Here is a 25,222-nt window from a genome sequence, read left to right as displayed (position 1 = left end):
CTGACTTAGTATAAGGGAGCTTCCTATGTCTCTCACATGCACACACTCCACCCCCTCAAAACTTGGTATTTCTGTCCACCCCCATGATCTCAACAGATTTAGATGCCACTTTCCCACAAAATTGTGCCTAAAAGCATATCAAAAGAACAGTAAGTGTAACACTTCAAAAACATATTAGAAGCAATTAGAATTTAGGAGCAATTGGAAATAATTGCAATTTCAGTAAGTGCAGAAAGCCGCTCCTTGCAGCATTGCGTAAAGCAATACAAATAAACTAACCTAAACATAACAAGTTAAACTAAAGCAACATTGCGTAAAACGATACCAATAAGCTAACCTAATTTAACAACTTAAAGTAAACGGCACAGACGGATAGCAATCTAAAAATAAAATAGAAGAATACAAAACAATGCTGCTGGTTGCATGCTGCTGCTCCTGGACCATCCACCAATACCAGCTGTGGGGAGTGGGCACTATGGGGGCATAGGTTGGCACAAACCTGGAGTGGGGGTGTGTGGCAGTATTCCATGGGAAGTGGGAACACCCATTAAACCATAGAGATGTGGCAATCCATTTTTCTGGAGACAGAATTTCCTGGTTCCATCTGTTGCCATTTTTCCTTTCTCCATCTGAATGCTGACGATTCCATGCTCTATTTTTCAATTTCTGTAAGCATCAAGACCCTGCTGTGTGTGTCTGAACCAATACCTCAACGCTGAGGCCATGTGTGTGGGAATCTTGTCACTTTTACCTAAGGGGAGACCACAAAAACAGACTTAAATAGTTAACCCAGAACCTGGACACTGTGTTCTAGTTACAGGTAGGTAGCCGTGTTGGTCTGCCATAGTCGAAACAAACAAACAAAAATCCTTCCAGTAGCACCTTAGAGACCAACTAAGTTTGTTATTGGTGTGAGCTTTCGTGTGCATGCACACTTCTTTGGTCTGGACACTGTGTGGAAGTCTAACTATTGCAGATCTGTATATTAAACCTGGCTCTGGCTAGCTTTGAGAGTACTCAGGGAGGTCACTGTGTTCCTGATTGTTTAGAACCAAGTGAATCCAGATTAGAGCCAACAGAGAACTGTGAAGGTATTTATTGAACAGACCTGTGGGATAGTGTGTCTGGAGAGAGAGAGAAAAAACATGCTTCCGTAAGGATTCCAATCAGAGTTGAACGTTCTGCTCCTATCCCAAATGTTCCAATTTTAATTCATACTCCCAGAGGTGGTTACTGGGAATGTGGCGCCCATTCAATTCATCTCAGTTCTATTCAACTCCAGTGAATTGGCTTAATCAGTTTAATTCAATTCTGCTCAACTAGTCCGTTTCAACTTTTGTCTTCACTGTAAACAGGCATCTGGTCCCCAGTTACATAAGCAAGTTGCATAATGGAGAATCCACAGTTGTTTAGAAACCGTTATGAGGAAGAAACAAATTGATACATTAGGTATCTGTCTGTCTAGGCAAACTGTGTGTGCGCACACAGACAGCACCCCCCCCCCGCCAGCCAGTGCAGTTCCCCTCATCCCAGATATTCAGGGTAGGTACCGATAATCAACAGCAAAGCTGTATACGAAATGGCCATTAAAAATCATGCTTCCGCAGATGAAAATAATATAAAGAGGAAAGGGAATTGACAGAAAGGGGATTATAAAAGTGCCCTTGGCCAGATCATGCATAGCCAATTCCATATACTCCATTATGGGTGAGATGAATGCAACGAATACAAATTACACGTTAGCTGTAATTGACTGATAATCTGTATTGAACTGGGAATTGATGAATAATAAATGCAAAGTTGGGGGAAAGTAAATGACAATGAATAACTGATAGCAAGGCTATGAATTGACAAATAACAAATTGAAAGCTAAAATATGAAGCAAATTCTGGAAGCCTGAATAGAGGAACAGTCAATTAAGCTGATCGCAAACTGGAGAACTGATGCAGCATTCCTCACATGTTATGAAATCACACGCCTTAAATTTAATAGGTCTTCCATGTCCTGCACCCAAAAAAAAGATTTAGGTATATTCAGAACTATTTTTCTAGAAAAAGAGGTGCCAGAACTCACCACAAATGCCTCCCTTGTTCTCTTATTATGGGAATGGCACCCACCTGAGAGGTGCGGGAACTGAGTTCCAGCTGGAAAATAAAGAAAGCCCTGGGTATATTCAACCCACCTGGATATGCAGCTGGAGGCCTTGGGGCAAAATCTATCCATCCAAAACTGGTTCTCCAACACTTTCCTATCTTGTTCCTATCTTTGTCCCATATATTAAGGACCCCTCATATGTACACCCTGTGGATGAAGACATCAGTCTGGCCCCAATCCATGTCAGTTTCACTTGTTTACTCATAAGCACATCCTGTTCTACTTGTCTCTCTGAAAACTCATATTCAAGTGCTTATTTTACCACAAAATATGTATTTAAATACATGTTCTGTCCCAATGTACAGATTTCCTAATCCCTTTGTGTCGTGCATTTTTAAAAACACATTTTTGTGTTATTTGAGCTGAACTGTATTGCAAAATTTGGATAAGTATGAAATGTGAAGGATAATTACATCCCAGTCCGTGCAATAGTCTGGGAGGTACAAATTAAGATGGTTTGCTTACAAATGTGGATTGAACAAAATTCTCTTCCATCCCTAACACACCCACACCCACACCCACACACACCCCTCAGCTACTTTCTTCTAAGCTGAAAGATAGGCAAAGAGCTCCTTTAACCTCCTCTTCCAGGAGAACAGTAAGTGAGGTTCTGCAGGAATCCTTCAATTGTGCGCAAAGCTGCTTATACCTTTGTACAAGCCAAGATTCAGGAAAATGGACGTGAGCAGCTGGGCTGCCTGAAGGGCTCTGCCAGAGAAGCTGGGAGAGAGGGGGATGAAAAGCCCCAATGCTTGTATATTTGTTTGTTTGACTCTGTTCTTTTACTCACTCCCAATGTGGCTGACCGAGTCTAACCCTTCCTTGTTCTAAATCTGCCGCCCCTCATTCAAAATAAGCCGCCTGATCAAAGTTCTACAAACCCCCCTCTGCTGCGTCTTCATCCACTTAATCCCAGCTCTGATTCACTTCTCTCTGCAGCTCCAATTCTTACTATGCCACTTCACCCCCTAAGTCTTACACCCTACCATCTGATCTCCAGCCCTCAGCACTCAAGAGACTGTCCACCCCAGCCCAAGGAGCATTAAAGCAACAGACACTAGGGCACTGAAATTTTCTTCATGTTTGCTACCAGTATGGCATTCAGAACAGTTTATCGACATGCATACATGCACAGACTTGAAGCTGCTCTCCTGTGTCCCTGCTTACCTCCAACTCAGTTTGAGAAACACTCAACTATTTAACAGTGAAATAATATTGGCAAATAATCTACACTGGGCTACAGCTTGGATGTTGTTGGACTATAACTCCCTGGTCCTGAATGGGGTAACTATGCCTCTGAAGGACCAGGTGCGCAGCCTGGGAGTCATTTTGGACTCATAGCTGTCCATGGAGGCATAGGTCAATTCTGTTCCATCTGGTACGCAGGTTGAGACCCTATCTGCCCGCGGACTGCCTCTCCAGAGTGGTGCATGCTCTAGTTATCTCCCGCTTGGACTACTGCAATGCGCTCTACGTGGGGCTACCTTTGAAGGTGACTCGGAAACTACAACTAATCCAGAATGTGGCAGCTAGATTGGTGACTGGTGAGTGGCTGCCAAAACCATATAACACTGGTCCTGGAAGACCTACATTGGCTCCCAGTACGTTTCCGAGCACACTTCAGAGTGTTCGTGCTGACCTTTAAAGCCCTAAACGGCCTCAGCCCAGTATAGCTGAAGGATCATCTCCACCCCCATCGTTCTGCCCAGACACTGAGGTCCAGCACCGAGGGCCTTCTGGTGGTTCTGTCACTGCAAGAAGTGAGATTACAAGGAACCAGGCAGAGGGCCTTATCGGTAGTGGCACCCTCCTTGTGGAACGCCCTCCCATCAGATGTCAAGGAAATAAACAACAATCTGACTTTTAGAAGACATCTGAAGGCAGCCCTGTTTAGGGAAGTTTTTAATGTTTGATCTTTTATCATTATTATTATTATTATTTTGTTGGGAACCACCCAGAGTGGCTGGGGAAACCAGCCAGATGGGTGGGGTATAAATGATAAATTATTGATTATGATTATAATTATGATTACCGTCCCTGACTGCAAGTCATGCTGGCTGGGGCTGGGGGGAGTTGCAGTCAAACAACATTGGAGGGCACCCTGTTGGCTCCCCCTATTCTATACAGTGAAATACAAATAGAAGGAAATGCACTTAAGTCTTATTGAATGCAGGGAGACTTATGGCACAAAGCTGGACAATATATTCAGAAATAAGCCGTAGTATGTTCAATGGGGTTTGCTCTTGCGCATAGGGTTAGAGCTTCAAAAGCTCAGTTGTGCTTCTAGGTGAATGGAAATGTATTTGTTTCTCTAGAGAGAAAACAACAACAACCCTCTGTAGTGAAATACAGCAAATCATTGAAAAACAGGCTGCTAATGAGTTGCAACTAGGGTTGCCAGGTGTCCACTATTTGGGTAGACAGTCCACTTTTTCCACATTATGTTCACTATTTTTTCCACAAAATAGTGGACATCTTTTTATTCAAAAGCTTTATGATGAAATGGTATTTTAATACATGTTAAAATGTTTGTAAGAAAATATATAATTTAATTTAATTTAACCCCCCCCCCCCTGTCTGCTATTTTTTGGAAGCAGACCTGGCAACCCTAGTTGCAACCCATATCAATAAATAACAAACAATGCAGTTTCAAGTGGGGAAAGAGAAATAATGAATAGGAGGAGCCCTTCTGTTTCAGACCAAAGGCCCATCTAACATCCTGCTCTCACAGTGGCCAACAATTTTGTACTCTCCCCATTTGTACACTCCAGCAACTGGTATTCAGAAGCATTTTGCCTCCAAGATGGGATGTAGTACACAGCGATTGAAATTCACCTGATGCCAGGCACATTTTGCACCTAGCTATTGGCCACCTGCGACCAAGTGAAGATGTCTAGGTGCCAGGATCGCACCTGATGTCTCCACTATGTGGAGGTTCTTGCCTGGGGATCCTTAGATTTTCACTGTTTTCACACACTAACAACACATCCTGTAGAATTCTGTCCTTGATATTATATCTGTACAATCAGAATGAATTTCAGGAACCAAAAAATTTGTATTTTGGGCCACCTGGTGACTGTAACCCTGGTTTAAGGAGCCATTTGGCTCCTAGCTTATGTTTCCTAACACTGGCAGTACATCATGAATAAACAGTACTTTATGCACTGTTTTCAAAAATGCAGAATTGAGAAATAACACGGTAATCTACAATTGTTAGAATGTCCAGGTTTTTATATCTGCAAAGAAAATCTGATGGCAAGTTTAGGAAGGTCATAGAGCTGCCTGAACATGGGTTCTATCCACATTTTGTTGGATAGGGAACTACACGGCAGAGAGCCTCAAGCCGAAAGAGCAAGCAGAGCAGCCACACAAAAATATCCAGGTAGCATCCTTTGCAACAGCCTACACATAGTAGGTGGCATTGATTCCCTCTAGCACTGAAGGCAGGTGTGCCATCCAAGAACCAGCCGAAAGAGAGAGCCTTATAGTCTCTTCACTGGTTTTGATATCCCTAAGGCATCTGTTAAGCACTGGGCAAGTTTTGTCAAGCATAAATGTCTAATGGGGAGGCTCTTAGCACCGTTTATGCAGTGGTAGAATGAGTGCCTGCTTCCTAATGCCCTCATTCCCTGGAGGGCCGTCACTGAAAGCTACATGCAAATGTTGCATTCCCCAATGGGCAGCTCTTTGATAACCAGTTTGCTCTCCATAAGCTTCCTCATGACTTGAGCTACTGAGGTTGCAATGCACTGGATACACTGAAGGGCACCTCTCAGTTGAAGAAGTTTGTCATTGATCCCAGTTTGGCATCTTTGGGGCATCCCTATAAGCTCAGGAGGTTGCACCAGATTTTTTTTGAGGGGGGGGAGGGAGGGAGAAGGTCCTCTTCTGCTACACTGAGTTTTGCGTGTCTTTCTACTGCACACACTCAGCCACAGATAGGAATGCCCTAATCTACCTTACAGATCAACAGCGGAAATGCCATGCAGTTTTTGGAAATCAAGAAACTTGGATGTAAAGAGTTGCCTGGTCTGAATGGTATTCAGTTAAGTCCCACTCCAAGTAGGTCTTCTGAAATTAAGGAACCTAAGCTAGCTATGTCAATTAACTTCAGTATGTCTACTCTGAGCTGTACTAGCACTGAATGTCATCCTATATTGTAAGTAACACAGATTCCACTGCTGTAGGAAGTACGGAAATTATAATTCAATGAAGAATTATTATTATTTTTTAAGTTCAAACCTTCCCCAAAGAACTGTTTACAGAGTTCTTTAGGGAAGCCACAACACTTAACAAGGGTTAGAACTGGTTTTAGTGATGTGGATAAGGTCCTATGTATATGACTAACCTCCAGTCTTCTGCAGTGAACCTAAACTGGCTAGTCCTTATTGAACTACATTCACACAAACAGAGATACTATGCCCACCAGATCACACCCTGTGTTAATGTAGGATGACCAACCACTTGGTCTGTATTCAACATCACTTAGATTAGAATCACCTATAAGCTTGCATTGAACAGAAATGAAGAATCCGCCGTTAATGACACATTCATACTGTACATTTAAAGCAGTGTCATGGGACTTTAAACAGCCATGTCTTCCCCCCAAGGATGCTGAGGAGTTTGTTAAGGATACTGGGAGTTGTTAGGCGACCCCCCCCCCCTTATTCCTTTCACAGAGCTATAATTTTCAGAGTGGCTGAACAATCAATTCCTCTTCCCAAGGAACTCTGAGAATTATAGGTCTGTGAGGGGAATAGTGGTCTCCCAACAACTCCTAGCACCTTTAGCAAACGATACTTCCCAGAAGTGCTTTTTTTTCTAAAGAGAATGTTTAGGGTTACTCTCATTTTCCTACACATAATGAAATACTGCCCCTCAATGAGGCCAAACTTAGATTCACAAAATGTTTAGGGGTATGTGTACCCCTGCGTACCCCCAGAAAAAAAGCACTGCTTCCCAGGGTTCTTTGGGGGAAAGCTGTGCCTGTTTAAAGTGGCATGCTATTGCTTTGAATGTATGGTGTGAATGTGGCCTTTCTGGCCTTTACCACCCCGTCCTCCCTTCCACCAGCCCTTTAAGAAGCATAGCATGCTTGGGATGGGTGTGTAAGGAGCTTAATGGGAGGGAAGCAGTCCTTGGAGGGAGTTATTGCTAAAAACCACTTTCATTCATCAAATCAGCAAGAGAGATCACTTTGTGGCTGACCAGCCAGCCAACCTCCCAGCTGTGCTGGGCCTGGCTCATATTTCTCCAAAACCAGCCCTCTCATGTTTCATATCCCCTGGAAAAGAGATGCTTGCCTTCTCACCTCCCACCTTGCCTATCAATACTTGCCAGCCTGTGGGTTCTGAGAAGCAAGAGGAAGGCTGTAGCCAAATGGGGGAGTCAGCATCTTTCCTGGCCGGTATTGAGGGCGCTGGGCTGTTTCCTCTTGTTACAAATCTCTCTTTGGCCAAGCTGATTTATAGCAGGGGCTCTGCTGTCTTAGGACTGTGTTGCATTCCTCCTCTCCTGTCCTCCCTCTCTCTCAAATGATGGATGGTCTCTGAGGTTTGATGATGAGAGCAGGTTGTCCCTGCACATCCCCGTGTCAAAAAAATTAACTAAAAACAGAAGCAGCAAGCTACAGGAGAGTAGAGGATGTGGAGGGTCTGGGTCACTGAAGAGAACTGGGAGGGTTAATGAGTTTTGCTCCCGACATTTGCTGACTCACAAAAGTTTTGACTAGATAAGAAATCTCTGCAAGTGAAATGAGGGAGGAACTGGAGGAGAGATGTCCTTTTCCTCCTGTTTGTTTTATTCCTGTCCTGTCACAAAGGAGGAGAAATGAGGCGTAGCGATTAGGACCCATTTTCAAATTCTTCCTCAAATATGAATTCATTCGGTACCTCTGGGAGGAAATCAGAGTATATACCTCCTGGCATCGTTGTGATATCAGGTCTGATTAGGATTACAGAATGCATGGCTTGAGAAATCGCAGCCTTCCTGTGACACTGCAGGCCCTGAGGCACAGATACCTGGTGGGCCACTTGACATAGGTGAATAGTTCCTCTGTAATAGTTACATGCTTTCCCCAGATGATTAACTGGGATTGGAAGGGGTTTTTTTCCCTCCCCATCACCCGCAATTCTTGGTTGCACTCCAGCAGGCAAGGGTGATCTGAGGCAGGTAAACTAAGGGTCTTTGAGGCAGGTGTGTCCTCTGGAAGGTCAAGAATGGCGTTGAAGTGTCCGTCCGACTACCCTCCTCCTCTCCCCTGACATGAATCTGTGGTTGGAGAAGAGGTGTGTCCTGGACCTTGCCTGCCCCATTGCCTTGCCCCATGGTTTGCTTACTGCACATGTGGAAGATTGTACTGCTGAGACGTCAGCCAGCCCAGAGCAAGATGGGGTCGTCTGTTTTACTGCTGCTGTTGTTCAATGTTTAATGTAGCTCTAATGAGTTCTAGCCAATGTACAGAGCACAGAAGTGGCACCATCCCTCCCCTAACACAGTAGATAGCCAAGAGAGAGATGTGCGGAGAGGTCAGGACTTGACAAGTGAGTAATGTGGATGGGGTAGGGAACAGTCCGGTGTAAGCAGAAGAACAAGGTCAGGTTGACAAAGGAAAGACTTTGCAACAGATGTGCAAGGATTGTGAAAGGGGAAAGGAAGAAAAATATGATGGGCAAAAACAAATAGATGCAGGGTTAGGCATTCTATTTATTTACACATAATCAAAACAGGACAGTCCCTTCCTGCAGGTTTACAATCTGGAAAAACAACAACAGCAACAACCATGGCACACAAGGGGAAAGGGACAGGGAGGAAAACAAAAACTCGTGCACCAATTTCTAAACACTTGTTCCTATAAGGACTGGATCCTTGAATTTGATGTGGAACACGGCACAGACATTGCAGATATGTGCTATGGGAAAACCAGCAGGAAAAAGACTGTGTGTTAGTCTACTGCAAAAAAACATCCATAGAGTGAGCACGAAGAGTTAAAAAGAGAGAAGAAAGCCAGGTTGCCAACATACAATAGGTCATAAAATGGGCAAAATATGTGAAATGGGAGGATGAAGAAAAATTGCAAATGTAATGAAGAGAGTGAAAAGGAAGGGGAAGGGAGCTTGGGAAGGGCATGAGCAAATTAGTGTGTCTACAGTCCTTGGAGATCTAAGTTAATTGTTTTATTTGTTTGTTTGTTTGTTTGTTTGTTTTATATCCCACTCTCTCCCACCAAGGTGCTCAGAGTGATTTACAAAGGCTGGCTCCCATCTAGGCAGTGCTTAGGTCCACCCTGGCCTCAGCAATGGAGCTTTCTCTCACGTTCCATCAGGCTACTTTGCAGTGTAGGCTTTGACCAATGCGGACTCTGCTTGGCAACAAACCAGATCCTATCACAGGGGATCACGAGTAGAATAGATTCATCTTCCCTAGGATTCAGAAGATTTTGGGTTATCTCTCTCACAGTTTGCTTTGTCCTTCCTCAACAACCTTCACTGCCTCTTTCCTCCTCCTCCTCCTCATCTTGGCTCTTCATTTTGAATATTCAGCTGCCTCTTTCTCCAATTCGATCTGTGATCTTTTAATCCAGCTGCCCTAGTAATTCTGCAGGCCCTGATCAGCTCAGATCTCTCTCTCTCTTTCTGCACAGATTAAGTTAAGTTTCTCAAGGATCTGCATTCTTCTCTGCTGGCCCCCCTCCTTCGTTCTATTTTTTTTAATTTTTATTTTGTCCTTTGAGTCTTTCTCTTGGAATTTGTGTTGTTTTTGCTAGAGCAAGAAAGGATTTAGTGATAGTTTTAAACATTATCCACACACCATACATTTAAAACACATGGCTCCCCATATATATATATATATATATATATATATATATATATATATATACCAGGAACATTAGTTTACTCCTCACAGACTTACATTGTCCAACACTCTAAAATTACATTTCCCATGATTCTTGGGGGGAAGACCTATGGATGTGACCTTAGGTCCTTCTAGAAAGCTAAAGTAGAGAAAGGAGTCAGCTGAGAATATCATGAGACCTCACCTTTGTTTGTATGTTTGTTTAAGGTATACTTAGGTGGCCTTTTATGACTAAGCTCTCACATACTGTACTCATGCCCATGACATAAATGCAGTGCTGTTTTCTAGAAAAAGAGGTGCTGGAACTCACCGTAAATGCCTCCCTTGTTCTCTTGTAATGGCAACGGCGCCCACCTGAGAGGTGCTGGAATTGAGTACCGGTGAGTTCCGGCTAAAATAAATAAAATCCCCGCATAAATATATACAACATTTGATGAAAAACAGAGTCACCATAAAGCTTAGAAAAGGCAGCAATAGAAATGAATAATGAAATTGGTATAAAACAACGATAACAATAAATAACATGCAGACCAGAATAATATTAAGGATGGCTGCTTCTGCATCACTTCAAAAGCTGACAGAGATTTGTGTAAAAAGTTGCATGTGCTAATGTATATGTATAGATGGAAATGTCAAAATGATTACTATAGTCTAAATGTAGCTTTTGGAAAATATCACTGTAATTTGCCTGGAGAGCCTTCCCCCATTTGAACGTAGTGGGAAAGACTGAGCAGGTGACCCGTGAGCCTGCTGCATCTGCTAACTTCGTCGGTGGGCAACTGCCAGACCTCTGATCTCCCTTCTTACATTTCTTTTATTTTTAAAAGCAGACATATTGGACGGCCCTTAAAACAGAGGACTCCTTCATGCAGAGAACTGTCCTTCATATAAGGGACTGTTCTTCACAAAGTAGGACACAAGACCACCCTAATAATATTATTAAAACAAACAAAGCAATTCATCAACAATATGGCATACTTTCAGGAGAGAGGAAAGACTTAAACCTAATAGGTGCCGGTATTTCACTCGCTGGATCATCACCTCGTCATGGTGAGTGATCATTGTGTGTTCTTATGATCCTTGGGAGCGAAGCCATCAGGAGTTTTGTACTCCCAGTAGGGTCACCCAAGGCAGTAAGGTCAAGGGGGAGGAGCTACACAAATAATGAAGAACACGCTCATTTGAAGGCTTGAGGTGATAGGGTCATATGGACTGCAATTCAAATGCATGCTTACTCAGATGTAAATCCTTCTGTCTTCAGTAGATCTTAATCCTAAACATGCTTGGGATTTCAGCCTTGAGCAATTAAGGAGAAAAAATGTTTTTCTTCCTTTTTAGCACCCTCCCACACTGCTAGTTTAGGTAAGCAATACCTCCCTCTGACCAGTAGGGGTATTGTTTTTCAGTCAGGGGTGCACTGAAAATATAACAGATATTTCAAGTTATTATTTTTGTGATTATTATATGAGTGGGCATTCTGGGATTCTCTCGCTGCACACACACAATACATCTTCCTGTGTCCATCTCCACCTCCAGGTTTCAAATGAAACTCCTTAAACAAGGACTGCTGAGAACATCACATTTTGAAATATGGGACACAGTGAGGGATGTAAAACATTGTATAAATAATTTGCACAAACCTATCACAGATTTAGGTGATACTTTATGGAGCACTGTCAGTAAGTTAGCTGGACCAAAATTACTCACTTTTTCTATTTCCAATTTGATCTTTCTTCCAGTGAGGTTTTTATTTAGTTGTTTGTTTATTGCAGCCTCTCTGGAATGCTTTGAGCATATTTCATGTTTTGGAGATAATGCTATCTCCAGGGAGCATTCAAGTTGCTTCCTAGAAGGTCTGCAGGCTAGATGCCAGCACCTTGGATCATGTGGTCCCACACACCCAATCAGATGCACAGATCTAGTACAGGCACTTTGGGGAGTAGCTTGAGCTCTCCCTTGGGCATCCTTAGTGCTGTGGATTTTGCTGCTGACACATTGCTGCTTATGCAAGCAAGTTTTCTGTCTGCAGAAAGCTGTTCACCACAGCAGCAGCAGTGGCGGTGGTGGCAGGTGGGGTGGGGATGGAGTGTGGAAGCCCAGAGGAGCATTCCCGTTGCTGGGTTCCAACTTACTCCCACAGGCGCCTTGATCTTGGATGCCTCTGTATCTGATGGGATGCACAAACCCACGTGCTGCTGTTTCAGACAGTCATTGCTGAGGATATTAAAACACAGCATAGCTAAACTTGCAAAAATATTATATTTAATTTCCCTGATTTCCCCTTCCTCCACCCCAATAAAAAATGTGTGCCTTGAGGCCAAGCTGAGATAATATTTGTCTCAACCCTAGTTATGAATCACTCATGAGCTGGGGAATGAATGATGGAGTCCTCAAAGTCTGAAGGAGAGGTCAGAATAACTGCTGCGAGCCACAGAGGTGGTGACAGGACTAGCTGTTGGGTTTCTCCTGGCATAGGAGCCTCTGGTGGAGAGCAGGGAATTATCCTGCCATCTCCCTGGAGTCTCCTGCCTCATCTCTTGGCTTTGGGTAATCCAATCACAGGGCAAAGCAGCCAGGTGGCAAGTCAGTATTTTGTTTCTCGAAACTGCAATGTGGGAACTGAGTTTTAAATCTCTCTGGGCTTCAGGACCCCCTTAGTAGCATTACGTAATCATATCCTATCTGGGAGTCATTAATACTGAAAGCAATACACCCCACAACCTGGTAACATTATGTGACTCAGGTATACTCTAGGAACACTGAGACATTCAAACACAACTTGTATACCTGAATAGCCTACTTTTGACTTGTCACTTTCATTGTTAATGTAAAATCTAGAAGTCTGAAACGTAAGACAAGAGTGAATAGATTGAAGAGGCCTGTTAAGTATCAGCAAAATACATGCTAACATGCTTCTTGAACACCTTTTCTTTCTTTTCTGTCAGCTCTTTCCTTTTCCTGTGGTTTTAATTTCCATATGGTACAAGATTCCACAGCAACTGTCCTCAGTTGTTTTGTTGAGGAGTGGGGGGGGGGGAAGAAGTGTGATATGAACTTGATGCGTGACTGAATTTGAAGCAAGAAAAGCTCCACCAATCTGCAATTGATAATAATATTTGTTTACCAGCACTGAAGTCTAAGGCTGCAATGCTATATACCCACTTACCTGGGAATGAGCCCCGTTGAACTCTGTGAGACTTGCTTCAGAATAGACACGGATAGAACTGTGCTGTGAAAATCATCAACCAGGACTTTATCCCTCACAGCCTTTTGGCAGAGGTATCGGGTTTTTCTGTTTAATGTGCAAATTAGGGAAAGGGAAGATTAGTTATTTAGCAAGATCATGGTTGCCAGATCAAAGAGTCCAAATAAAATTGTGACTATAACAGAAATTTGTAGATTGATGCACAGTCAGAAGAAAGCAAAGAAAGGTCCCTCTTTCATAACTCTGTATATTGTGGGTTCAGTTCATGAAATTGACTGGCCATAGGTGTAGGTTGGTCACAGAGCAAAGCAATTCTTTGGATAATGCTCAGTTGGTTTTTGGAACTCAGTGCCACAAGAAATGGATATAGCCATTGGGTTCAAGGGATGTAAAAGAGGGTTAGACAGATTCTTGGAGGGGAGGAGGAGGAGAATTCTATCAATGACGGTTAGCCAAGATGCCTAAATGAAACTTCAAAGTTCAGATGTAGTGTGAAAATGAATGCCAGTTGCTTGTGGATAAGCAAGGCCTTCACAACTTACTAGTGGACTTCCTGGAAGCAGCTGGCTAGCCACCGTGAGAAAGGGGGAACAGGAAGCTAAACTAGATTGGGCAGCCAACACCAGCTTTTGGTGGACTTCAGCTCCCATCAGCCGCAGTCTGCATGGCCGATGGGCAGGGATGATGGGAGTTGGAAGGTGCCATGTTGGTTATCCCTGAACTAGTTAGACCTTTGAATTGACCCAGCATGGCCCTTCCTATGTTTAAATGTCAATAGGAATCTTGCCTCCAATGTCAGTGGAACCAGAAGAAAGAAATCAAGGAACTGTACTAACGAAACTTAAATTCTGAACTTTGAGAAGCTAAATTCGTCTGTCTGGTTCAATTATGCAAGTTGGCACATTTCTGCTGGGAATGGCAAAGCAGCAAGGGCTATTCAGGTCACTGAATCTTCACACGCTCCCTGACCACTGGGAATTCTCCTGCTTCTTAGGTTTCACCAGGCATTCGCCAGGACCAGAAACTTGGCATTTTGAAAGGGGGACAACGTTCAGATTCTCAGCTTGCCATACTGCACCCTGCTCCAAATTCCACACTGCCAAGGCCCGACCATTCACCAAATAGCAAAAAATATACACCGCTCTGGGGCTAAGGGATGTGGAAGCACTTCAGTAAACTCAGATGTGTAAAGAAGAAACCCGTTAATTACCACAACCTCTTTATTCCAAAGGGGAGAGTCGACCTCCTAAGGACTGCTAGCTATGTGTGCTGTTGACACATCTCCCTATTCCTCAGCATGCATCGAGCCCAGCTGTGACCATCACAGCTGTACAGTTTCCTCCGCCAATTAAAGGTGCTCCCCCCCTCTGTAGTCTGCACTCACCCAGACCATATTACCCCCCCCCCCCCCAAAAAAAAATCTCTGCTAAGGCGAGAGAATTATTTTCGGAACGAGAGCAGTTATACAACAAATGAATTATTTATCTTTTTTGCATCAAGGAAGAGAAAAGCATTTAGTTAGGACCCTTATTTATTTATCTTGAGTGTGTGCGCATATGTGTGCACACAACACAGAGAGAGAGAGAGAGAGAAATTGTTTTTACAGGGACAGCTGAAAATCCCCATTGAAGGGAGGGCTATGTTAAGCTGAATGAAACACAGCTGTACATCCTCCCCCCTCCACTTCTTTGTCCCCATCTTCCACTTTCTCCGCTCCCCCTCCTCACAAGGCTCTGATTTTTGTTACATAACAGAACCCAAGTACCCTTCTGGCTATCACTGATATACAAGATTATGTTACAAGGGCTCCCTTCGCCAAAGCTTATCGACATAGCAAGCAATGCTAATCCAGCACATAAGCCCCCCCCTTTCTTCCATCCTCATCGCTCTGCACTCGGCTTCTCCCCATCCCCGTGAAACTAACAAACCTAGCTGTCTTTTTTCATATTTCAAAGCCCCCCTAATTGATGCCTCTTCTTGTCTCTTGTGTGTTTCCTTTCCAGATTTCAGCGACAGATGGATATCTCCCTCCCTCCCTCCCTTTTTGCCTCCATCTCCTTCTCCCCCCTCCCTATGTTCTCCTCCTCTCCCTACATTTTTTGTTTGTTTGTTTGTTTTCAACACGTTTGATCTGAAGTTCTGAAGCATCTCGGAGGGGACCCACGAGAAGAGGAGGAGGAGGCGGAAGCTGCACCCAAGGAGTGTCAGCGACACCAAGGCGGCACTGCCTTGTTCTCCCACCCATTGCATCATGGTGTTGTTCAGGGGAGGCTGTGGAGGAGTCACACAAAGAAGATTTGTTGCTGAACGTTTCATTTTTGTTTGGCTTTGAGAAGAAGCACAAATATAGAGAGATAGATAGCTATCTTTTCCCTCCAGGTACAAGTTTCACTCTGATTGACAACCACAACTAGTCAGTGTTGTCACTGTGTGTGAAACAGGGCACATATGACAATGGTGGCATCCAACAGAACTGGGGTGCTCATGCCCTTCAGTTGCTAAGCTCCGAGTGTGTCAAGTTGCCCTCTTGACATTTCCTTCTCAATTCTGTTGTTCTTGTTCTTCTTGTTGCTGGGTTTGCCTCTTTTAGCCTAAAGGGGGCACTGTAGCCCAACATGCTCCGTCTGGGATTCTGGGTGGCTACCCTGCTCTGCATTTCTGCCCCCAGCAGTGTCTGGAGCGACTGCTGGCTTATCGAAGGAGACAAGGGTTACGTCTGGCTCGCTATCTGCAGCCAGAACCAGCCTCCGTACGAGACCATCCCCCAGCACATCAACAGCACTGTGCACGACCTGCGGCTGAATGAGAACAAGCTCAAAGTGGTGCTCTACTCCTCCCTCAACCGCTTTGGTAACTTGACAGACCTCAACCTGACGAAGAACGAGATCTCCTACATCGAGGATGGAGCCTTCATGGGGCAGTCCAACCTGCAGGTGCTGCAGCTGGGTTACAACAAGCTCACCAACCTGACAGAGAGCATGCTGCGCGGCATGGGCCGGCTCCAGTTCCTCTTTGTGCAGCACAACCTGATCGAGGTGGTCACCCCCACTGCCTTCAATGAATGCCCCAGCCTCATCAGCATCGACCTGTCCTCCAATCGCCTCAGCCGCCTGGAGGGTAGCACCTTCACCAGCCTCAGCAACCTGATGGTGTGCGAACTGGCTGGGAACCCCTTCAACTGCGACTGCAACCTCTATGGTTTCCTCATGTGGCTGGTGGCCTTCAACAATGTTACCAAAAACTATGACCGCCTGCAGTGTGAGACTCCCCGGGAGTTTGCCGGCTACCCACTTCTCATGCCTCGGCCACACCACAGTCGCAATGCCATCACCATCTTCAAGTCAATGTGTGGGGATGGCAATTACCCATTGATCTCCAGGATCAACCCCACACCATACATCCCAGATTCTCAGAGGGAGGAGGACAATGCTGAGAACTCAGGCATCAGCCCAGACTTCCTCTCAGTAGAGCCTCCAGCGTCTTCCACCACAGATTCCTCTTACATCCCCAGCATCAAGCTCCAGCAGGTGACTATCACCTCAGCTGCCTTGGTGGTGACCATCCCATTCCCCTTCAGCAAGATGTATGTGCTGGTCCAGTACAATAACAGCTACATCTCTGATGTAATGACTCTGAAGAAGAAGAAGGAAGTTGTCACTCTCACCCACCTGAAGGCTCATACAGACTATACCTTTTGTGTGGCTTCCATACGCAACTCCAAGCGCTATAACCACACCTGCCTCTCCTTTGCCACCAGGAGCAAAGGGAGAGAGGAACCCATGGCCAACACATCCACCACTACCCATTACATCATGACCATCTTAGGTTGTCTTTTTGGAATGGTTATTATCCTTGGCATTGTTTATTATTGCCTGAGGAAGCGTAGGATGCAAGAGGAGAAGCAAAAGTCCCTCAACGTCAAGAAAACCATTTTGGAGATGCGTTATGGCTCAGATATTGATACCAGCTCAATCGTACATCCGTCACAGAAGTTGGGGGAGCCGCCTGTCATCCCTGTCTCACGGATGTCCTCTCTTCCATCCATGATTGGGGAGAAGATGCCCTCATCCAAATCCATGGAGGCTGGCATGGATACTCCCAAGGTCACCACCAAGGGCAATTACATTGAGGTTCGGACAGGTGGCGGGGATGGGCTGGACAGGTCACAGCGGGATGATGACCTGCATGAACTGGATAATGGGCAAGGTTCAGCTGCTGAAATCTCAACAATTGCCAAGGAAGTGGACAAGGTGAACCAGATAATCAACAACTGCATTGATGCCCTCAAGCTGGACACAGCCTCTTTCTTGGGGGGAGGGGGTGGTGTTGACTCTGACATGGCTTTTGAATGCCAGTCCATACCAGCCGGTTCCTCTGTTGGGCTGGAGCGGCCAAGCTTCCTCTCACCACCCTACAAGGAGAGCTCCCACCATCCCCTGCAGCGTCAGCTCAGTGCAGATGCTGCGGTGACCAGGAAAACCTGCAGCGTCTCCTCCAGCGGCTCCATCAAGAGTGCCAAGGTCTTCAGCCTTGATGTACCCGACCATCCACCTTTGAGTAAGGCAGACTCCAAGTACATTGAGAAAGGAAGCCCACTCAACAGCCCCTTGGATCGTCTTCCCCTCGTGTCCCCAGGTGCCATCCACCACCTGGAGGTGAAACCATCCTACCACTGCAGTGAACACCGGCATTCCTTCCCAGCTCTCTACTATGAGGAGAGCGGTGACACCTTAAGTCAGAGGGTGTCCTTTCTTAAGCCACTCTCCCGGTCCAAGCGGGACTCCACATATTCTCAGCTCTCACCTAGACATTACTTCTCGGGCTATTCCTCCAGCCCAGAGTACTCCTCAGAGAGCACCCATAAGATCTGGGAGCGTTTCCGGCCTTACAAGAAGCACCACCGGGAGGAGGTTTACATGGCGGCCGGCCACGCCCTGCGGAAGAAGGTCCAGTTTGCCAAGGACGAAGACCTGCACGATATCTTGGATTACTGGAAAGGTGTCTCTGCTCAGCAGAAGTTGTGACTCTCTCATTAAAAGAAAGAAAATCAACACACAAACACACACATACACAAATTAACCCACCTGACTGTGAAAAACAAAAACAAAACAAAACCCTGATAAAAGAAACTGAAAACCATTTCTTAAAAGTTTACAAAAATGAACAGGAAAAAAGGCCCAAGTAAAGTGAATTGTCTCTACTGTGTTATGGGGACCACTGTTAACTCCTTCGGATTGGTGGGGAGGAGACACTTGCTTTTAAACTGAAGTAAAGAGAAGGGGGTGACTGTTAAGGGAGATACTGGGCTGGTAGGTAGCAGAAGTAGCAAAGGAAGGATGCTAATCAGGCATAGGCTAAGACAGCCCACATGATTTTTCTGTTCCGGTTTGCTATCTTGTTCCAGAAAGAGAGGATTTTGCTTATTCCCCAGACAAAAGGGAGGCAGGGAAGGGGTGATGCCTCCTCATTCTTCCCTTCCCTATACTTAAAGGGGCTCTTAAAAGGTTGCCTTAGCGCAGCCTTCCCCAACTTGGTGCCCCCTCATAGGCTTTGCACTATGTCTATTACCAGACCCATCCAGCATGGCTGTGGTGCCCAAGGCTGATGGGAATTGTAGCCCAAAACATCTGGAGAGCACAAGCTTGGTGAAGGCTGGCCTAGTGCACGGGAGGCACTTTCCTGTGAGTGGATCTCCCACAGCTGGGGAAGCATTTCAACAACCCAGCCATGCGGCCAAGGGCCAGTTGTGTGAGTGCGGAATGTGGGATTAGCAGCCTGCAGAGAGTACAAGTGTCAGTCTCATGGGAAAGACCCAGGTGGCCAACCTCTGCTGCTGTGGTTGGGTCATTTAACATTAGCCTCAGCTGTGTTGGCACAGCTTGTTGAAAAGTGATCCCCATTGTTTCAAGGGCCTCAGAGTCCAGATGAAGACATGGTGTAATACAAATGTCCTATCTGTGCTCAGAGAAGTTTTCTAGGTCTACTGCCCTGCTCCCACCTCCTCCATATATCCTTATCTGCACAAGGACAGGAGCAAAGAGCAAAAATGGAGGCTTTCTTGGCATGTCCTCACCTGCCCATGAACCTTGTGTGGTGTAGGCTGCCGCAAGATGGCTTGGCTTCCTCCACTCTGGAAGGGGCTGGGAGATGGAGCATCAGTAGTAGGGTCTCCTCCATACCCTTCCTCATTTGTTAGGAAGAGAAAGAGCATTAGCAAGGTGCCTCCCTGCACCTCAGTGGGCTGTTCAGTTGTCTTCCAAGAGGAGAGGGTGATTGTGCTGCCTGACACATGGAAAGAGGAATTGCCAAGGTGAGGGGAAGAGAAGGATGGCAGCATCTGCAACCCTTCTATGATCTCAAGGAACCCTGACCCCGGATACACCTGGCTTAGGGAACAGCACACAACTCCATCCCAGAATATGTTGGGCATCCTGCAGAGCAGAGTCTCATGATGGACAGGCAGATGGGCTCCCATCCGCTGCTGCTTACGCTGAAAGAATGGCTGTGATCAGCTATGAGGTCCTTGGTGGGCGAGGCGAATCTCAAATAGGCTTCCTTTACACCTCACTGCCAGATCTTGACCCAATTAGGGATATAGGAAGGGAATCAATCTAACACTCTGATGGTTGAATAAATACACTGCACTGCAGCGGTAGCTAGCATAGTGCCCTCCAGATGTTGGGACCGCAGCTCCCACCATGCCTGGACATTACCCATCTTGGCTGGGGCAGATGGGAGTTGCAATTCAACAATATCTGGAGGCCACCACATTGTCTGTTCTTGCAGTACAGGATGCTGTTACGACGGAACACTGGATGGGAGCAGAGAGGGTTAAAGAAGGCCTAAAGGCAAGGTGCTTATTCTACACTGCCTTGAATAATATTCAAGGCAGTGTATAAAGGGTCGGATCAGAATGGGAAAGCATAGGCATCCGTCAGTTAAACTGGTGGGCAGGCCAGTCTCAACCACTGACCTGCCACCATGCTGCCGTCACCTGTTCTTCATGTCCATTGAATAGAACAGAATATATTTTATTGAATTAGTATTTAGGCTATAGCAGCACTAAGTGAGATGACAAAAATTTAAGCCCAGTAACAAAATTTACATAAACTTATAGAATGTGGTGGGGGCAGAGTGGGGAGCCACCCTTGAGTGAAGATAATACGCTGATATCCGAGATTGCCACTTAGATCTCATTGCTTCCTTGCACATGCAGATGTCCTACTCCTGACCACCATACTTCCTTTTGCCCCTGGGAAAGAGTGTCAGTGGCCAATGGGAACAGCAGAGAAGGCAATGTTCAATAGACACAAAGAGGCACAGGCTAAGTGCACTGCTTGGAGTTATTCAGCAGCTCCAATGTGGCCTCAAGCTGCCATGGAGATAAGGGATTGTTTAATCAAGGAGAGCTGGTATAGAACAGGAAGCAAGCATGAGATACTTAGGTAGCACCCCTGCAGAGTATGACATTATAGGTAATTTACTAAACCTAAATAGCAGAGCCACTCTATGAAGGCTCTGTTCTATAGAGGAGGTGATAGGGAATGTTTTATCAGTTCTAGTGCCAAGCATAAAGCGTCTCTGCTTTCCAGAACGTTTCCACTCCCTCTTGCCCTCCCTGCCTTGCTATGTCTTATTACACCACTTGATAAGGCGTACCCTCCCTCTGCTCACCACCATGAAGTTTCCTCACATCTCTACCTTGCAGCAAAGCTCCATAGCTTATAGCCCGCCACTGCCTGCCTGCATCAGAACACACCAACAAAGCACAAGTTACTTCAGCCAGGGAATCTCCTAGCAATCCCTTTTCAGTGATGGAGCTCACGAAGCAAGGAGTTGTTTCAGGAGCCATCACTGAGGCAAATGCCTCTTCCCAAGATCTTCTCTTGGCAGTGTTGTTCCATTAGTAGAGCTGGCCCAAAGGAGTCCCGGATTCTAGTTCCCAAGCACCAAACTACAGTCCTTTTTCCAATGCAGGAAAAGAAGTGTCACTTCTCCCAACAGGGATCCCAGATGTAGACACTCAAGGTAAGCATGGCCTTGCACAGCCAGGGCTAATCTCTCTGCATCTTGCAGTATTTCTTCTTCCCGATTGTTTGCCTGCCGCCAACAGCAGCAGGAATAACAATGTAAAGCTGAATTTAAACAAAATGCCTGATCTAGCAAACTAAGAGGAAAACAGCTGAGTGTATTTGGAAGTGACTGGGTAAGTGGGCTCTGTAGTTAGGGAACTATCTTTCTTGTGAAAAGGCAGTTGTAGTTGAATGGTCAGTGCTTACTGGGTTGCTGTGGGGAGAACTCTTTCCTCACCTCACTTCCACCTCTGATACATGCTGTGCTTTGCATGGCAATCATGTTGTTGTTCAGTCGTTCAGTTGTGTCCGACTCTTCGTGATCCCATGGACCAGAGCACGCCAGGCACCCCTATCCTCCACTGCCTCCCGCAGTGCATGGCAATCATAGGAGGGCCCTTCTCTTACCTGAGCAATAGTGTGGATAGCAAAAGCAGTCTGGGCTGGTAGTGCCATCCAGTGATTGGCGTGTTAAATCTCAGGGATTTGTTTACCATGGAAACAAGTGGAGGGGGCTGAGATCCTGGAGATACATTCTTGGTAGGAACGGAATAGAGATGGGATCTTTTCTGATTGATCCAATGGAGCTTCTCCTCCATCACCCTAAGAGATGTATGCTTTTGGGTGATGGCAGGGAGGAATTCCAATGACAAATCCCAAGAGTAAACACTTGTTTGGGATTTGGAGACAATCTGTCTCACTCCCAGAGAGGATATGGGCGTGGATCCCTATCTGAGGAGTAGATCCTTCTTAAAATTCCAGAGGACATGTCTGAAATATTTCCTTTACAAGATCTGGCCAGGAGCCCTCAGAAGAAATATTGGGGGCATGCTCACTGTGAGTATCTTCCCCAGTGAGAGAATCCTGAAGAAAGCCTAAGGAAAAGAATGAAAATTGTTTGAAGATTACTGAGGGAGATGGGCATAACATCTGGTAGGGGTTCCAGTGGAAGGGGGGGACAAAGTGCATTCCTGCTGAGTCCCAGTGGATTCATGAATGAAACCCCCGACTACTTGCAGAATCCCTTTTGCATGCTGGCATGTTTCTTATGTTGTGGGAAGTTTTGCAGTGCAGTGAACCTAGGCAGATATTAACAGCAGGACCAAACACAGTTTATGACTCCCCTAATGCACTCCAGTCTGAGTAAAGGGTGTAGGGGGCCTGAGTAAAGGGTGTGGATGGCACACCCTTATGGTGCTTGAAACAACGAGGGAGGTGTGAGTTTGTTGGCAGGACAGGAGATGTTTCAGCATGACTAAAAAGTGGTGATGGTTGTGTGTGCTGAACTTGTTGAGGAACTGGAACATTCGGCCATGTAGATCCATGGGGAAGTGTTGTGGATCATTCTGGTGTCATAGGATCACCCAAATCCATCTACGACAGGATACCTGTGCCGTTTAATATGTGTGGAGATGGGAGAAATTTGGCAGCTTCTCCCACACTCGTGCTGCAGTGGTGGCAGAAACTGCACCAGCCAAAGTTCTCCCATATTATGTCACTATTAAAAGGTACACCAAAGCCACCCCAGATAGATTTTCACAACCCTAGGGAAATGAGATAACTTGCCTTCTGACTCGGAATCAGGGTAAAAGGCAGTGAGGGTGGAAGGAAGGTGCAAACAAACCCTGTTTCCCACTTCCACTGCTTCACCCCAGCCTCCCCATCCCATAATCTCTTATTGTGGAGCAGGTTGCGATGAAATCATACGTAAGAGGCTGTGTGCTGTGTGTTGCCATTGATCTCAATTTCCTCCATCTCTGTGAAAAGGGAAAAGGGGGGGAAAGGATTCAGATCAGATCATAGGTGGTGGTGGGAACATAGCAAGCCCAGGATCTTCCAGAGCTGATGGAGGACAGAACTGTTCCAACAGGCTAGGAGTGGAGGGGGGTGGCAAAGGGAGAGGAAGGCTTGCTCTCTCTCTGACCAACCCTTTCCCTGCTGCTGGATGAGACTCTGAACAACCACAGAGTACATGCACACAGTCCGAAAAGAGGAGATTTAAGCGTTATATTTGCATGATGATTTTAACTGTATTTTTCTGAGCAAAAACATCTTTTGTGTATGTGCTGGTTTGTCAAGACTAAACCTAACCATGCTCCTTTGCTCCTTCCTCCCACTTTGCCTCCAAATTTCCCATATGCCCTTGACCGCCATTGTGATTTGACAACTTTGGGAGGGAGTGGGTTCCAAAGATGACCCAAACCAGGTGCCACCAGCAAAATAGCAACCCCGACTTCCAATGCAGTCCACCCCTACAGGCAGACTGCCCCTTTGCAAGCATCTGGCTTTGGTCTGGATGACTTTCTGAGGCCAAAATGATGGCACCAAATCTTCAACATGGGCTCATCCTGTGGTAGTCATTTACCCTCATGAGTCTTGATTTCATAGAAACGCTTGTGAAGTGAGGGCTGCCAGGTCAAGGGAAATCCCAATCCTTGGCCAAACATCTGTTTTGCTAGGGTCATCCCAGTGCAGAACCAGAACCTTTAGCTTTAAGGGCACCTTAATTGGGAATTTGCAGGCCTCATCCAAAGCAGGGGGGTGGGGAATCTCCCCTTGACTCCAGTAGGCTCTGGTGATTAAGTTTCCTCATCCATTTGCGGTGACTGAGTAACGATGCCACTGTGTAGCTCACATAATGATCTTGATTCCCACCACTTTGTGGTGGAGAAATGCACTAAAGGAGCCTCTCCACAGTGAGCTGATCATTCTTGCCTTGGAGTCCTGAAATACCTGGGGCAAGTTCAAGAAGAAACCGGACACTTATATCCTAGAAAATTCTTGCTTTGTTTTCTTTGCTGGGCTTGGACCTCGCAGCCACCAAGTGAAGGAGACCTTGCTTAGACTGCTGGGAGGAAGAGAAGGCCAGAGTTGGATTCGTACTCCCCTCTGAAAGGGACTCTGGTTACTTCAGTGGTAGAGAAGAACCTAAAACTGACAGTGGACCAGATTCTTCCCAAAGTGGTACTTCGGAAGGAAGGACACCTGTTCCACATGGGAGGTGTGGTGTGTACAGCCCATCCTCCTGTGACTGAGTTGGAAGAAAAAGCTAAGAATCTGGAGTGTATCGCACTTCCTCTAGAAATGAGTCAGGAGAAATCTCCTAGGAGGGTCAGGAGTACAGCACCTACAACCTGTGAAAAAGACACTGTGCTGTGATTTTGATCTCATTGGAAGATGCCACAGGCACCGCCTCTGCAAATACTGCAGTGCCACCCCAGCTTCATTCTTTGCTTTCTTGCCTCCTGTGCCAGATAATTTCTCCTGAGGTGGGCTTGAAATATTCATGAACGACAAATGGAAATTTATGTCAAGGAATCTTGGCTGAGGTGGTGTCGATGTGTTTGCAATGCTAATCAGCCCCAATACTTAACTAGAGGCTCTCAGAGGCCAGATGGGAGTGGGGAGAGGTAATAGGAAGAGGGACCCCCAAAAGGAAGGTGATGATATGTGGTGAGGGAGAGCAAGAGGGGTGGTGACAGAAGATCATGACAATAGAACTGGAAGAGAGGCATAAGAAAGCCAAGATTGTGGGACAGGAATCAAGTGGCAGATACATGCATATGTTGGACTAACAAGAGGAGGAAATATCTGTTTGGGACTCAAGTCCAAGTTAGTACTGCTGCTCCACAAAACCAGCATAAGGAAACTTTCAGGTGCCTTTTTCTGGCTATCATCACTCTGAGCTGCCCAGTCCAGTGATTGGAAAAAGCTTGTTGAGGATACCCAAGACAGGTGGATGGGGTCACTTGGAAAAGTTGCAAAAAAAAGAAAAGTCAAAAGCACAGCCTTCTATAATGGTTACCATTCAGTATACCAGCCTGTTAGGAAACTGGAGACCTTGTATTGTGAAGGTGCCTGTTTAAGAATCTGCTGTAGACAAGTGACCCTGGGCTAGCTTGAAGCTTTGATTTTCATCCTAAGCTTCCCTGAGGAT

The 25,222-nt window shown here is 45.8% G+C and overlaps 1 protein-coding gene and 1 long non-coding RNA gene across 2 annotated transcripts in view; both read left to right on the top strand.

Annotated features, from left to right (window-relative positions):
* Window positions 1-15,717, top strand: part of LOC117053973 — a 128,160-nt gene extending 112,443 nt beyond the window's left edge. The window contains exon 3 of the long non-coding RNA XR_004427452.1: window positions 15,217-15,717. This is a non-coding gene — a long non-coding RNA (uncharacterized LOC117053973). The remainder of the gene's footprint in view (window positions 1-15,216) is intronic.
* A 5-nt stretch (window positions 15,718-15,722) lies between these two features.
* ELFN2 (extracellular leucine rich repeat and fibronectin type III domain containing 2) lies at window positions 15,723-19,957 on the top strand. Its single transcript, XM_033162380.1, has one exon. It carries the CDS (start codon window positions 15,829-15,831, stop codon window positions 18,235-18,237), a length of 2,409 nt encoding a protein of 802 aa, XP_033018271.1. The 5' UTR covers window positions 15,723-15,828; the 3' UTR covers window positions 18,238-19,957.
* The last annotated feature ends 5,265 nt before the right edge of the window (window positions 19,958-25,222 follow it).

The sequence above is a fragment of the Lacerta agilis genome, chromosome 10 (genome assembly GCF_009819535.1).
Source record: "Lacerta agilis isolate rLacAgi1 chromosome 10, rLacAgi1.pri, whole genome shotgun sequence".
Lineage (NCBI taxonomy): Eukaryota > Metazoa > Chordata > Lepidosauria > Squamata > Lacertidae > Lacerta > Lacerta agilis.
Note: the sequence above shows the minus strand (reverse complement) of the source record. Positions and strands in the feature narration are given on the sequence as shown.

What these genes read in the sequence shown, in the direction of transcription:
- ELFN2 (XM_033162380.1), top strand. Translation starts at nt 15,829, where the DNA reads ATGCTCCGTCTGGGATTCTGGGTGGCTACCCTGCTCTGCATTTCTGCC.